Source organism: Pan paniscus, chromosome X (assembly GCF_029289425.2).
Source record: "Pan paniscus chromosome X, NHGRI_mPanPan1-v2.0_pri, whole genome shotgun sequence".
NCBI classification, from domain to species: Eukaryota; Metazoa; Chordata; class Mammalia; order Primates; family Hominidae; genus Pan; species Pan paniscus.
In genome coordinates this window covers 5,278,742-5,295,020 of record NC_073272.2, presented here as the reverse complement: position 1 = coordinate 5,295,020, position 16,279 = coordinate 5,278,742, and the positions used below count along the sequence as shown (strand labels likewise).

Below are 16,279 nucleotides of genomic sequence, written 5' to 3'. Positions count from 1 at the left end.
CCATATACTAACACCTGTCTGCATCCATCTACACCCATATATTAATACCTGTCTACATCCATCTACACCCATATCCTAACATCTCTCTATACCTACATATTAACATCTGTCTACACCTGTATTCCAACACTTATCTATATCCATATTGTAATATCTGTCTACACCCATATCCTAACATCTATCTATAACTACATATTAACATCTTTCTATACCTATATGCTAACATATATCTATATCCATATTTAATACCATATGGTAACACTGTTGACACCCATGTATCAGCCCCGATGTACACCCATATCCTAACATCTGTCTCTAAGCACATCGTAACATCTGTGTGTACGTGCATTCGAACACCTATCTGTACCCATATATTAACATCCGTCTTTACCCATGTGCTGATATCTGTGTGCTCCATGTCCCGACATCTGTCCCCAGCTATTACTGTCTGTCTGTACACACATTTTGGCATCTAGCTGCATCTGTACCCCAACACCTAGCTGACGGCGTACCCCCTGCCCTGCCTTGGCGGGGCCCTGAGCATGTGCTGTCTGTCCCCGCAGGTTCTGGACGTGGCATGACGAGCGCTTCCTCTACATGCTCATGGAGTACGTGCCGGGTGGCGAGCTCTTCAGCTACCTGCGCAACCGGGGGCGCTTCTCCAGCACCTCGGGGCTCTTCTACTCTGCGGAGATCATCTGTGCCATCGAGTACCTGCACTCCAAGGAGATCGTCTACAGGGATTTGAAGCCGGAGAACATCCTGCTGGATAGGGATGGCCACATCAAGCTCACGGACTTTGGGTTCGCCAAGAAGCTGGTAGACAGGTAAGAGGAACGTGAACTCCGATGGAATCTACACTGCTTGGCAATGAGAAAGGTGGTGGTAGTTGTGGCAGGTCAGGCAGGGAAAGATTGGGAACCAGAGTTTAACTCTCATGTGTAGGAGACACTTGCAACCAGGGATGAGAGAGCCAGGTTGACCCACAGATCGTTTTAGGTGGGCTGCGATTGCTGGCAAAGAGCCAGTGGGCAGGAAGTCAGTCTCCTTCACTGGCACCGTGGAGGAAATCAGAACACCACATATCCGCTATTGATCCGAAATGATGAGGAAATGAGTCATATCCAAGTTTGAATTGCCCTGACTATAAAATAGATCTGCATCGAATAGGATACAATATCTCTTAAAATTAAATGCCAGGTGCTGTGGCTCACACCTGTAATCCCAGCACTTTGGGACGCCGAGGTGGGAGAATCATTTGAGCCCAGGAGTTTGAGACCACTGTGGACAACCTAGTGAGACCCCGTCTCTACAGAAATATATATATTTAAAAAAAAGTTGATTATGGTGGTGGATCCCTGTAGTCCCAGCTACTTGGGAGGCTGACGTTGGAGGATTATTTGAGCCCCGGAAGTTGAGGCTGCAGTGAGCTGTGATTATACCACTGCACTCCAGCCTGGGTGAAAGAGCAAGATCCTATCTCAAAAAAAACCAAAAAAAAAAAAAAAAAACCAAATTGAATATTCCATACACACCTGCTCACACACACGTGCACTTATTTTTTTCTGTTATCTATATTTCTATGATGTATATATATATTTCCACTATATATGTATATTAAATAGAAATACATATAATACTATATTATTGTATATAACATATAGTATATTTTATGTACATATGATATAGTATTATATATGTATAGTATAATACTATATATTATATAGTATACTATGACTATGATATAGTATCATATAGGTATGCTATATATTATAATATATAGCATACCTATATGATACTATATCATACATATCACTATAATCTATATAGTATATATTATATGTATTATATATTACACATACTACATATAATATTTATTATATAGCATATTATACTATATAATATATAATATATGTAACATAGTATATAATATATATAATATATATAACATAGTATATAATATATAATATATATTACATAATATATAATATATAATATATATATTACATAGTATATACTATATAATATATATAACAGTATATACTATATATAATATATATAACATAGTATATACTATATAATATATATATTACATAGTATATACTATATATAATATATATATTACATAGTATATACTATATATAATATATATATTACATAGTATCTACTATATATAATTATATTACATAGTATATTCTATATATAATATATATAACATAGTATATTATATATATAATATATATAACATAGTATATTATATATATAATATATATAACATAGTATATTATATATATTATATATATTACTTAGTATATAATATATTATAGTATATAGTATATATATAATATATTATAGTATATACTATATATACTATATATACTATATAGTATATATATACTATATATATACTATATATACTATATTATATATATACTATATATACTATATATACTATATTATATATATACTATATATATACTATATAGTATATATAGCATATATACTATATAGTATATATAGTATATATATAATATAGTATATATAGTATATATATAATATAGTATATATAGTATATATATACTATATATACTATGTAGTATATATATACTATATATACTATGTAGTATATAGTATATAGTATATATTATAGTATATAGTGTATATACTATATATACTATATAGTATATAATATATAATATATATTATATATATTACATAGTATATATTATATATATTACATAGTATATAATATATATTATATATATTACATAGTATATAATATATATTATATATATTACATAGTATATAATATATATAGTATACCTATATCATACTATATCACATGTATGATATATGTGTTTCTTTTCTGGAAACACACTCACAGACATACCCCAAAACAATGTTTGAACAAACATCTGGGCACCCCACGGCCCATCAACACATGAAACGAACCATCACATGTTGTCTCAGCCAGTGCAGGCTGCACTAACACCCATTCATAGACTGGGCAGCCTCAACAGCAGACATTCATGGCTCACAGCTCTGGAGGCTGGAAGTCCGAGATCGAGGTGCGACAGATTCTGTACCTGGAGGGAACCAGCTTCCTGGTTCGTAGACGGCGCCTTCTCACTGTGTCCTCACATGGTGGAAGGGGCGAGGGGGCTCTCTGGGGCCCCTTTTGTAAGGGCACTCATCCCATTCATGAGACTCCACCTTCGTGACCTTATCACCTCCCAAAGGCCCCACCTCCTAATCCTATCACTTTGGGGATGATGATTTCAACATAGGAATTTTGGGGGGGGTGGGCACACACATTCAGCTTATAATACATGTATATGTATTTTTTTTTCCATGATTGGATTCATTTAACCAGTCTGTCGTGACAAAAGACCACACACTGGGCATTTTAAAGAATAGACCTTTTCCTCTCACTGTCATGGAGGCTAAGGTCTGAGATCCAGGTGTGGGCAGGGCTGGTTCCTCCTGAAGCCTCTCTCCTTGGCTTGGAGACGCTGTCTCCTCCCTGTGTCCTCACAGGATTGTCCCTCTGTGCATGTCTGTATCCTTATCTCCTCTTCTTATGAGGACACCAGTCCTCTTGGATCAGGACCCACCCTAGTGACCTCGTTTTACCTTAATGACCTCTTTAAAGATGCTCTTTCCCATATAGTCACATTCTGAAGTTCTGGGGGTTAGGACTGCAGCATATAAGGTTTAAGGGATACATTTCAGCCTGGAACAGTTATATATAGATATGTTTCCGTACACACACATACTCCATTGAGGAGAAAACAGTTATCCTTTTTTGTTTGTTTGTTTGTTTTTTTTTGAGACGAAGTCTCGCTCTGTCGTCCAGGCTGGAGTGCAGTGGCACAATCTCGGCTCACTGCAACCTCCGCCTCCCAGATTCAAGTGATTCTTCTGCCTCAGCCTCCCAAGTAGCTGGGATTACAGGTGCCCGCCACCAGGCCTGGCTAACTTTTTTTTTTTTTTTTTGAGATGGAGTCTGGCTCTGTCGCCCAGGCTGGAGTATAGTGGCACAATCTCAGCTCACTGCAAGCTCCACCTCCCGAGTTCACGCCATTCTCCTGCCTCAGCCCCCCAAGTAGCTGGGACTACGGGCGCCCGCCACCACGCCCGGCTAATTTTTTGTATTTTTAGTAGAGACGGGGTTTCACTGTGTTAGCCAGGATGGTCTCAATCTCCTGACCTTGTGATCCGCCCGCCTTGGCATCCCAAAGTGCTAGGATTACAGGTGTGAGCCACCGCACCCGGCCCCAGTATGTAGTCTTTTATCTCTCACCCACCTCCCACCCTTTCCCCCAAGTCCTTGAAGTCCGTTGTATGGTTCTTATGCCTCAGCGTCCTCATAGCTTAGCTCCCAATGGATCTTTAATTTACATTCATAAAATCAACAGTCATAAAAAGTAAATTCACATGCCCAAGCTGCTGAAAAATACTCAGAAAGATTTTTGGTAACTATACTGAGTGTCAGTTTTTCAATCAGATTAAATTAATGAAAGTAGAATTAGATAATGACATCAGTTCCTTGGTAGACAAGCTACATTTCAAATACCCAGGATTGCACATGGCTATCGGCTTCTGTCTTGGTCAGACAAGCCTAGAAAATACATCTTATATTTCCATATTCTTTGATGTGGTGGGGTTGGGTAAGGAGATAATTACACTAATTATACTCCTAACATTGTAAAACCATCTGCGTTTTGAGAAACTTGATGTGGGGGCAGTTTTACACTAAATGACTCTCTTCTCTGGCAGCTTTTAGAAAAGGGCTCTCCTAGGAAAATTTTATGATGCGTTTACATTCAATCTGATTTTCCCCTATAGTATTTCTTGTACTACATTTCCAAAAATAAGGCACATGGAAATTAGGTGCATTTTACATGGAGTAGGAAAGATGCAGGATTTTTTAAAATATTGATTTATAGCATCTGTGCTGCCCTCTCTTGGCAGCACACGGTATATTAGTAAATTCTTTTAAAGTCATTTTATTTGCAAGTCTAATTCAAAGAAAACAGAGATAAGATATTTCATATATTCACTTGTTTATAAGTTTGACAAACCATGTTACTGTCCAGTTAATTCATGATGTCTATTTAAATGGACGAAGATGGTTTAGTATATAACATGCAGCAATTATTTTACTTAATGAACATGTGAAAATCTTAGAAAATGCCTCATTACCATCTTGATAGATTGCTTTAGCAAAGAACTGCATCTTCCTCTGTATGGGTAATGTAGCTTCTGGAAACTTTTTTTTTGTGGGGGCTTTTTTCCTTTTTTTTTGACCGTCATTGTAACGAAGCATCTCTCTGCTGGCCCGGCCCCAGGGAAGTTGTGTTCATGGGGGCAGATACATGGCCCTGCCTCTGATTCAGCATTCAAACAGTACATGTGCCTTTTGAATAAAACTGAAATTCACCACTGTATCGTGGGCCACTACAGAATAGATGGAACTAAACAGGGAGGCCTCATCTTGAATAACCTTTTTTTTTTTTTTTTTTTTTTTTTTTTAAGACAGGGTCTTACTTTGTCACTCAGGCTGGAGTGCAGTGGTGGGATCTTGGCTCACTGCAACCTTGGCCTCCTGGGCTCAAGCGATCCTCCCATTTCAGCCTCCCAAGTAGCTGGGATTACAGGCATGTACCACCACACCTGGCTAATTTTTGTATTTTTAGTAGAGACCTGGTTTCACCATGTTGCCTAGGCTGGTCTTGAACAGCTGGCCTCAAGTGATCCACCTGCCTCGACCTTCCAAAGCATTGGGATTACAGGCGTGAGCCACCGTGCCTGGCCTTGAATAACATTTTTGAACATATCCCAGAAAGAAGTCTGTTTCTCATTTTTCTCTTTTTTTTTTTTTTTTTTTTTGGAGAGGAGTCTCACTCTGTCGCCCAGGCTGGAGTGCAGTGGTGCAATCTCGGCTCACTGCAAGCTCTGCCTCCCAGGTTGATGCCATTCTCCTGCCTCAGCCTCCCGAGTAGCTGGGACTACAGACGCCTGCCACCACGCCCGGCTAATTTTTTGTGTTTTTAGTAGAGACGGGGTTTCACCGTGTTAGCCAGGATGGTCTCGATCTCCTGACCTCGTGATCCGCCCGCCTCGGCCTCCCAAAGTGCTGGGATTACAGGCGTGAGCCACCGCGCCCTGCCATTTTTCTCTTATAGCATGGGGTAAAAACATACTTAAGCATGTTGTAATGTAATCTACTCACTACATGAATTTCTTTCTTTGTTTTTTGTTTCTTTTTTGAGACAGGGTCTCACTCTGTCACCCAGGCTGGAGTGCAGTAGTGCAACCATGGCTCACCGCAGCCTCGAACTCCCAGGCTCAAGCAATCCTCCTGTCTCTCAGCCTCCCAAGTAGCTGCGACTACAGGCTTGCACACCCTGCCTGGCTAATTTTTGGATTTTTTGTAGAGACGGGGTTTCACTATGTTGCCAGGGCTGGTCTTGAACTCCTAAACTGAAGCAGTCCTCCAACCTTGGCCCCCCAAAGTTTTGGGATTACAGGCGGGAGCTACGGTACTCAGCCTCTCCCTCCCTCCCTTCCTTCCTCCCCTCCCCTCCCATTCCTTCCCCTTCCCTCCCCTCCCATTCTTTCCCCTTCCCTCCCCTCCCATTCCTTCCCCTTCCCTCCCCTCCCATTCCTTCGCCTCCCCTCCCCTCCTCTACCCTCCCCTCCCCTCCTCTAACCCTCCTCTCCCCTCCCCTCCCCTAGCAACCCTGTTAACTGAATGACTTGTACCCTACTTATTTTAAACCACTGCTCTTGGTGACTTGATTTCTGACTTTCCTAGGTTGTCAGTATGTTCAGATGGTGTTCTTTTGTGACTTGCGTTCACCAGGCTCTTGTTTTCTAACAGCAATATTACGTTTGTATTTTAAATATTTTGCACACACACTTTATGTTATCTAGATAGCTCCCCAAAAGATTTGGTGGCAAACTAGAATTATTTCTGGTTTTATGAAATGGTCAAAATAAAATACTGATGTGTTTAATTTGATTTTATAATTCAAATGCATAACACAAGCATCCCTTACCTGAAATACTTCAGACCAGAATTGTTTTGGATTTTAGATTTTTTTCAGATTGTGGAATATTTGAATTACACTTACCTGTGAGCATCCCTAATTTGAAAATCTGAAATCCAAGATGCTCCAGTGAGCATTTCCTTTGTGCTGTGAGCCTCATGTCGGTGCTGGAAAAGTATTGACTTTTGGAGCATTTGGGATTTCAGATTTGGATTAAAGATGCTCAACCTTTATACATCTGTCTTTAAACCATAACAGATGGTTTTCTTTCTCTGCAACAGCTCTTTTTTGTTTGTTTTTGGTGTTTTTTATTTCTCTGCGACAGCTTTTTGTTTGTTTTTGTTTTTTTGTGTTTCTTTTGAGACAGGGTCCCACTATGTTGGCCAGGATAGTCTTGAACTCCTGGCCTCAAGCAATCCTCCCACCTCGGCCTCCCAAAGTGCCAGGATGGTAGCCGTGAGCCACCATGCCAGGTGCAACAGCTCTTTCCTAGTTCCTCTGTTGTAGCATTTTAAATCCAGATGTTACATTGATTACTGTCCTCTGGATTTTTATTTCTAGCCTTATAGGGATAACATTGAACCTAGTCTTTCAAAATTACTACTTACCCCTTTCACACACACACACACACACACACACACACACACACAGGAGTAGAGAGAGTAATTCACATTGAAACCTTATGGCCCCATCACCCAACTTCGATTGTTATCAAAGCTTTGTCACTTTGTTTTTTTTCTCTTTGCCCATTTGTTTCTTGAGTTATTTTAAAGCAGGTGCACTTTATCCTATCTTTAACAGATAACTCCCTTTAAAAAAGAACTTCAGTGCCATTATCACATCTGACAACTATTTTAAAAAAAAAAAAAAACCCAGCCTGGGTAACATAGCAAGACCTCATCTCTACAAAACATCAAAAACAAAAAAATTAGCCTTGCATAGGTTAAATCCAGCCCCCTATGTGTCTGTTAATAAAGTTTTATTGGAACACAGTCACATCTTGGGGGCTTTTGAGCTACCGTAGCAGAGCTGGATATTTGTAACAGAGACCATGTGATTCACAAGGCCTAAAATATTTGCCGTCTGGCTCTTTACAGAAAATATTTGCCCACCCCTGAGCCAGGCCATTTGCTTTGTGAACTGGTTAAAATTGGCCAGGAGCTCTGTCTGTGCAGTGGAATATTATTTGGCCATGAAAAGGAATATAATTCTGACACATTCTACACGTTGATAAACCTTGAAAACGTGATATTGGATGAAATAAGCCAGACCAAAAAGGTCTCATATTGTGTGATTCTACTTGTAGGAGGGCCCTAGATTCTTCCAAATCATAAGGACAGAAAGTAGAATGGTGGGTGCCAGGGGCCGGGGAGGTGCAGGGAAGGGGGAGATGCTGTTTAATGAGGATGGAGTTTCTGTTTGGAATGATGAAGAAGTTCCAGCAGTGGACGGTGGGGAGGGTTGAACACCAAGGTCAATGGACTTCCCACCACCGAACTATACAATTAAAAATGCTTAAAATGGAAAATTCTATGCTGTGTGTATTTTACCACATTAGAAAATCATACATATAAAATCATAATTATGTATATAATTATAAATAACTATATAATTGTAATATTTACACATAAATAATATATCCTACATTAAATTTATATATTTAAATATATTTATCTCTTTAATATATTAAATATTTTAGTATATTCATATATAAATTTAATACATAAAGATATTAATGTAATGTGTTAATTACTAATATAACAATGTATGTATATATTAATATACTAATATATTCTAATTATAATTATATATTAAATATGTAATTTTTAGTTAAACATAATTATATTTAAAAAATAATTTAATACAATTAAATATATAATAAATGGATACAATTTTATATTTAATATTACATATTTAATTTTATAAACATGGCTACCAAATAATTATATGTGCTCATAAATTATGGTATAAATATGTTTAGAAAGTTATATGTAGCTATAATTATACATTATTATCCATAGTTTTATATATAATTTTATAAATATATATTTATTTTTAAAATTTAAATTTATATATTAGTATGTGTTACACATTTAGTGTTTAGATTATAAGTTCAAATTTAAACATATACATGTATAAATACATAATGGTTTTATATATATTTCGTAACACCAGAAAAGTCTTTCTAGTTACTTTAGAACTTTTCCCCTAGCTTCTTTCTTTGAGTATTTAACGGAAGTCAAGGAGGGCCTGAGATGTCGAGTCTGTTTGCAGTCGGTGTTGTTACTTTCCCTTGAGCCCCTTTTAATTTTGCTGTAGTTCATACTAGGACGTGGGTATTACTGTGCCGAGGTTGGTGACAGGCACCCTTCTCCCTGCTGATCAGTGGTGCCTAGGAGCCATTGTCACCGAGGAAACCCCTCCCAGGGCCTGGGCTGGCCATCGGAAGCTGTCCCATGCTCGCAGACACACACCTTCTCCCTTCACGGGCCTGAAATTCTCAACTGTTTGTCCCCATCAGACAGTTCTAGGAACTGTGATTGTGTCCCCATAAAAAAAAGATGACAAAATCTTTCCTTTTTATGAAAAACCCCACACCCTGCTGCTTTATTGCAACCCAAGATCCTATAAGAAAAGGCAATGTAGTATTTTCACCATGAGTACTGAGCGAACATCTATTTCCTGCATTACCAAACCCAGACAAAACACTGGCTCATACTTTTCTGATAAAAAGGGAAAAAATGCATTTGTATCTGTAATCAAGTGTAAAAGCTGTCATCAGCTGTCCTTCCTCCTGAGCCCCACCATGCCCCTGTTAGCTGAGTGACACGCTCACCATGTCATAAAGCCGTGAGGAGAGACAGAAAGTGAGGCTGGTGACGCCACCTGCTAGGACGTAAGAGGGACTGGACCGAAACTCAGCTTGGAGATGTCATCCGTTTCTCTCTGTCTCTCTCTTTTATTTATTTATTTATTTATTTATTTTGAGACGGAGTCTCACTCTGTTGCCCAGGCTGGAGTGCAGTGGTGCGATCTCGGCTCACTGCAACCTCTGCCACCCAGGTTCAAGTGATTCTCCTGCCTCAGCCTCCTGAGTAGCTGGGATTACAGGTGCCTGCCACCGCGCCCAGCTGATTTTTGTAGTTTTTAGTAGAGACAGGGTTTCACCATCTTGGCCAGGCTGCTCTTCAATTCCTGACTTCGTGATCCACTTGCCTCGGCCTCCCAAAGTGTTGGGATTATAGGCATGAACCACCGTGCCTGGCCTCTTTTTCTCTTTTTATTGTGGTAAAATACACTTAAAATGTACCATCGTAACCATCTGTATTAACATTTTTTCTGTTTCAGAATAGGGTCTTCCTCTGTCAGCCAGGCTGGAGTGCAGTGGTAGGATCATGGCTCACTGCAGCTTCCAACGCCTGGGCTGAAGCAATCCTCCTCCCTCAGCCTCCTGAGTACTTGAGACTAGAGGTGTGAGCCACCATGACTGGCTAACTTTGAAATATTTTTGTACAGACAGGGTCTTGCTATGTTGCCTTGGCTGGTCTGGAACTCTGAGGCTCAAGTGATCCTCCCACCTTGGCCTCCCAAAGCGTTGAGATTATAGGCATGAGCCACTGTACCCAGCCCGTTTGAACCATCTTGCCGTGCACAATTGAGTGGCATTTATTGCATTTACCATGTCGTGCAACCATCACCTCTGTCTAGTTCCAGAACATTTGCGCGATCCCAAAAGAGAACTTGTATCTGTTAAGCAATTATTCCCCATCCTAAGCCAGGATGGTCTCATCTTAACTTGATTGCAGCTACAAAGATCGTGTTTGCACATAAGGTCCCACTCACAAATACTGGGGTTTAGGACTTTAGGGGGTGCACCGTTCAGCCAGTGCAGGTGTGGCGGAAGGCGTGGGCATTAAGAACACAGGAGTCATTGGATATCTATACTTTATAGATAATCCTATCCTTAGCTCTGTTTCTCCTTCGTTAACATGGCCTCCTCCCTCCCCTCCCCCCGGCCATAGTGAAACTAAGAACAGTGAGAAAACTGAGAACAGCAGGTGTCACCTTCCTTCTACCCAAAAGCCAGGTGAGCAAAAGGAGATAGGAGCAGGGAAGTGGATAATTCACTGCCCAGACCAGTGGTCTCGACATAACACTCAGGCTGTCTCATCTCATATTCATTCACGCAGTCAGCATCTCTCCATAGCAGCGTATGTCTCTCTGTACATTCAGCTAGGCATTGGGGCTTTTTGCAGGAAGGAGTGACTCTAACAGGGCAGGAGTCCTCCTGAGGCAGTTAGAACCTGGATACTTATACAACCTTAGGTGTGTGTCCTTACCCTAACACGGAGCCAAAAAGAGCCTCATCTTTCAAAAGGTAAGTGGAGAAGTTGCAGCTAATGCCTGTAGCATGACCTGTGGCCTCTACCTGGGCTTCATATCAGCTAAGATCTAGGCTTTTAGCTACTTTCAGGCCACTTTGGATGGGCTAGAAAGGTGGAAATACAAAACTAGCAGGCCAGTAAGTCGCTCGTCTTGCAGAATGACAGAAGTGTTGTGCATTGAAGCAGCCAGGGTGTACTTGGAGTTGATTCAACTGCTGGGCAGGGCAGGGGAGAGCGTGTTTCTAAAATAGTGCACATTGTACTTTCCATTTGTAGACTTAATTCTAATGAGTGAGAAGCACTTAACAGGACCACAAGGTGGTCCCTGTTCCATACTTAGCTCTAACCTGCAGATCGGGAGTAAGTCCCTTCCACATGCTTCCATGGGAGGAGAACTCAATTTCTCTCCTTGTCTTCTTTCCTGGTTTCCTGACTTATATCTGCTAGATCCTGCAGTAATTTTTTTTTTTTTGAGACAGTGTCTTGCTCTGTTGCCCAGGCTGGGGTACAGTGACACTATCATGCTCCCTGCAGTGTTGACCTCCTGGGCTCAAGTGATCCTTCCATCTCAGCCTCCCGACTAGCTGAGACTACAAGCGCACTTCAGCACACCTGGCTTTTTTTTTTTTTTTTTTTTTTTTTTGTAAAGGAGTGGTCTTGCTATGTTGTCCAAGCTGGTCTGAAACTCCTAGCCTTAAGCAATCCTCCTGCCTCAACCTCCCAAAGTACTAGGATTACAGGTGTGAACTACCATGCCTGACCTGTGGTACTTTTATTTCATGGATGGCCGACAGAATTTGAAATTTGGATGGCAGCCAGTTTGTTGTTATCCCAAGGGCTTACAGATTAGTGTGGAAAAATCTGTTGTCTGGAAAGAGGTGGGGTATGGAGGTGTGGTGGAGAAGGGAAGGAAAGATAACAGTAACAACATTTTGGGTGGGTTCCTGCAAGCAGGAAGCTGAGGAGCTGAAGCCAAGATACATGCCCACACCACTGCAAACAGTGCGGACTCAGGCAAGATGTGCTGGGTATAAAATAGGCTTTGCACATGCTTGATACATTGTGCAAAGAACTTGAGAGTGGATAAACATGTATATTACCAGATTCTGTGGAACTTGTTTTTTGTTCTCTTTACATTCAACTTACAAAATAAGGGTTTCTTCTTTCATTGATCTGAGTGGTGGGAGGGAAGGGTCTTTTGCAAAGCATCTCTATATTTTTTCCCTCCGAGGGTGTTGCTTCTTTCTGCCTGTCTACAGACAGGCTCCACACACCAGGGCAGCACTTGGCAGGAAGGGTGGATGTGGCCCGCATTTGTGCTACAGGTCTGAATTGCTGAAAGCCCGAAGTGACATTCTACCCAGCAGTAGAGCGCCAGTGGAGTACGGCCCAGACAAGGCCCCCTCTCTGGGGTTACTGATACTCAGCTCCTTTCCAGCCCATGAGTCTTCCAGCTTCTGCTGCAGTCCTTGTTATCTTGCCCTGACTTTATTTAGCAGATTCTTCTGTAACCAAAATGCAGGTTCAGCCGCTCGCCGTTTGCAGAGTGCAATTAGCAAGAGCGTGGTCTAGTGTAAAGAAAGTGATTTTTTATTCCAGAGCTTTCTTAGGGGAAGAAGTACAGGCTTCCTGCTTGAGGCCACCCCTTTGCTTTTGGAGCACAAAGCAGGCACCTTTAAAGGAAAATGGCATGCAGGGGAGGAAGTGTATTTCTGTCTTTACACTGGTTTCCAGGGGGCAAGAAATGTTTTTCTGGGGGGTGTGGGTGGGGGTGTAAAGAGCCAAAGAGAACATACATAAGCTTTGCAAACCATCCAGTCTCAGTTACAAGTACAAACCCAGCTCTTGCACCTTTTTTTTTTTTTTTTTTTAAGAGAGAGTCTCACTCTGTCGCCCAGGTTGGAGTGTAAAGTGCAGTGGCGCATTCTTGGCTCACTGCAACCTCCGCCTCCTGGGTTCAAACATTTCTCCTGCCTCAGCCTCCGGAGTAGCTTGGACTATAGGCATGCATCACCATGCCTGGATAATTTTGTATTTTTAGTAGAGATGGGGTTTCACCATGTTGGCCAGGCTGGTCTTGAACTCCTGGCCTCAAGTAATCTGCCCACCTTGGCTTCTCAAAGTGCTGGGATTATAGGTGTGAGCCACCATGCCCGGCCTAAGCGAGTTCTTGAATTATTCTTTTCACTGCCACTTTTTTTTTGGATAAAGGATTTTCTTTTTACTTAATTTTATTTATTTATTTATTTAAAGAACTTTTAGGTTCAGGGGTACACGTGCAGGTTTGTTACATGGGTAAACTGTATGACACTTGGTGTACTGATTATTTTGTCACCCAGGTAATAAGCATCATACCTGACAGGTAGATTTTCCATCCTCATCCTTCTCCTGTGCTTCTCCTTCCAGCGGCCAGGTGTCTGCTTTTCCCCCTCTCTGTGTCTGTGTGTCCCCAGTGTTTAGCTCTCACATACAAGTGAGAACATGTGAGTCTACTTAGGAGAATGGCCTCTCCACCTCCATCCATGCTGCTGCAGAGGACATGATCTCGTTCTTTTTCCTTTAATTAATTAATTTTATTCTTTATGATTTATACTAAGACAGGTATAAATAACTCAAAAAAAATGAGGTTTTTTTTTGCTTCTGAGTAACAGTGGTAACAGTACCAGCAACAGGAGCAAGGATGATAAAACCAATTCTTAGCTTCCAAGCCCGTTAAGAAATGTTTCTATGGAAAGAAATCAGCGAAAACAATGTTACTGTCTTTACACATTAAAATATGTGCACAGGAGGGTAAACAGAGCGTGGTTTTACTCAACGAAGTTATTGTAACAATCAGAGCTTCTAAGGTGACTGCATTAGCCAAGCACCACTGAGTGTTGTGGGGGCCTGTCTCTGTCGCCCATATAGGACTTGGACCCTCTGTGGAACACCCGAGTACCTAGCCCCCGAAGTCATTCAGAGCAAGGGCCACGGAAGGGCTGTGGACTGGTGGGCCCTCGGCATCCTGATATTCGAGATGCTTTCGGGGTAAGTAGAGTCTCTGTAGAGAATCTTCATCTTACAGGCCAGCACCCCCTTCCCCCACCCATTCGTCCACTCGGCATTTCTGTAACCTTGAAAACGGTACGTGAGTGTCACAAACACACAGTGTGGCTGCACACACATCTGCTGCCCTGCTGAGGTTGGCAATGTGAATTAGCAATTGAGCTTGTGTGAATAAGAGGCAAAAAACGCAAACTTGTGAAGGAACCACCCATGCATGCCCATTGAGATTTTTATATTGAAATATCCATATCTTCTTTAAATATACAATTAACATTCTGGGCTGCTCTGAAGGTAGTGAGTTATCTCAGTTGATTTTCACAGTCAGCTACAGATTGAACTCCTTGCTCTACTCTTTTCCCCCCTTATCACTTCTGCGCTTGTTTAGTCTTAAAAAGAATTTAAAAATTAAATTAAAAAATGAATCTTCTGCACAGACCCTTTCTGAAGTAACCTGCAGAGCTCAGGAGGGCACAGGTTGGGTCAAGGTAAATCAGCCAAATACAGTTGAGTGGTTTCTGGATGAACAGCCGGCAAGGAAGGCGAGAATATGTTCTTTCCTAAAACCGTATGCCTGTGGTACAGGAAAGGGGTCCCGACCCACACCCCAGCACAGGGTTCTTGGATCTCTCGCAATAAAGAATTTGGGGAAAGTCCATAAAGTGAAAGCAAGTTTATTAAGAAAGTAAAAGAATAAAAATATGGTTACTCCTTAGGCAGAGCAACCCTGAGGGCTGCTGTTTGGCTATTTCGATGGTTATTTCTTGACTATATGCTAAACAAGGGGTGGATTTTTCGTGAGTTTTCCGGGAAAGTGGTAGGCAATTCCTGGAGCTGAGGGTTTCTCCCCTTTTTAGAGCATACAGGGTAACATCCTGACCTTGTCATGGCATTCGTAAACTGTCATGGCCCTGGTGGGAGTGTCTTTTAGTACCTAATGCATTATAATTAATGTATAATGAGGCATGAGGACGATCAGAGGTCACTGTTGTCGCCATCTTGGTTTTGGTGGCATTTGGCCGGCTTTACTGCAGCCTGTTTTATCAGCAGGGTCTTTGTGACCTGTATCTTGTGCTGACCTCCTATCTTGTCCTGTGACTTAGAATGCCTTAACCGTCTGGGAGTGCAGCCCAGTAGGTCTCAGCCTCATTTTACCCGGCCCCTGTTCAAGATGGAGTTACTCTCGTTCCAACGCCTGTGATACCTGTGTTGGGTGAGATTTGGAAGTCAGGAGAGGTGCCATCCCCCCTGCGACCACATAACAGAGAGGTCGGTCATTTGTTGGGACGTCAGCATGATTGAGCGTTCAAGTCTAGCATATGCCTGAGACAGCTCCACTATGACTTGAGCAGAAACGCAAAGGAAGCACGCAACACTTGGAAACCCAGGACGTGGGCGTCATCCTCGTTCTGTTGTTAGTGCTAAGATGACACAGTAGCGTGGCACTTTTCCAGATAGGAACCTGTAGGAAGGAGTGAGCTACGTGTCAGAGGAACTGTTGCACCGTGTGGCTCTGCACGAAAGACTCTTCTCTAGGATGAAGACGAGAGGAAGCCCAGCCAGCGAGGGCCCAGAACACCGGTTGGGGGAGCCTCTGCCGCGCTTTGCCACAGCCGACACTCTGCCTCCTAGGTTCTCTCTTTTCCTGTTTCCTTCTTTCTTCTGCTTGCCCCCGAGTCTCAAAGACAGACACCAGCGTATCCTCTGAGTGGCCTCCATTGTCGCAAAAGCCAGATCCTCTCTCACATCTCTCTGATTCCCTGCAGGGGGTAAAGACCAGAGTTTTACTGGGGAACC

General features: G+C 41.7%; 1 protein-coding gene across 1 annotated transcript in view; it reads left to right on the top strand.

Moving 5' to 3' along the window:
- The window catches only part of PRKX (protein kinase cAMP-dependent X-linked catalytic subunit), a 104,762-nt gene that overhangs the window by 57,685 nt on the left and 30,798 nt on the right, over positions 1 to 16,279 (top strand). Inside the window, 2 exon segments of the mRNA XM_063601703.1 lie at positions 564 to 827; positions 14,348 to 14,467. Of these exon segments, the coding sequence (XP_063457773.1) occupies positions 564 to 827; positions 14,348 to 14,467 (384 nt within the window).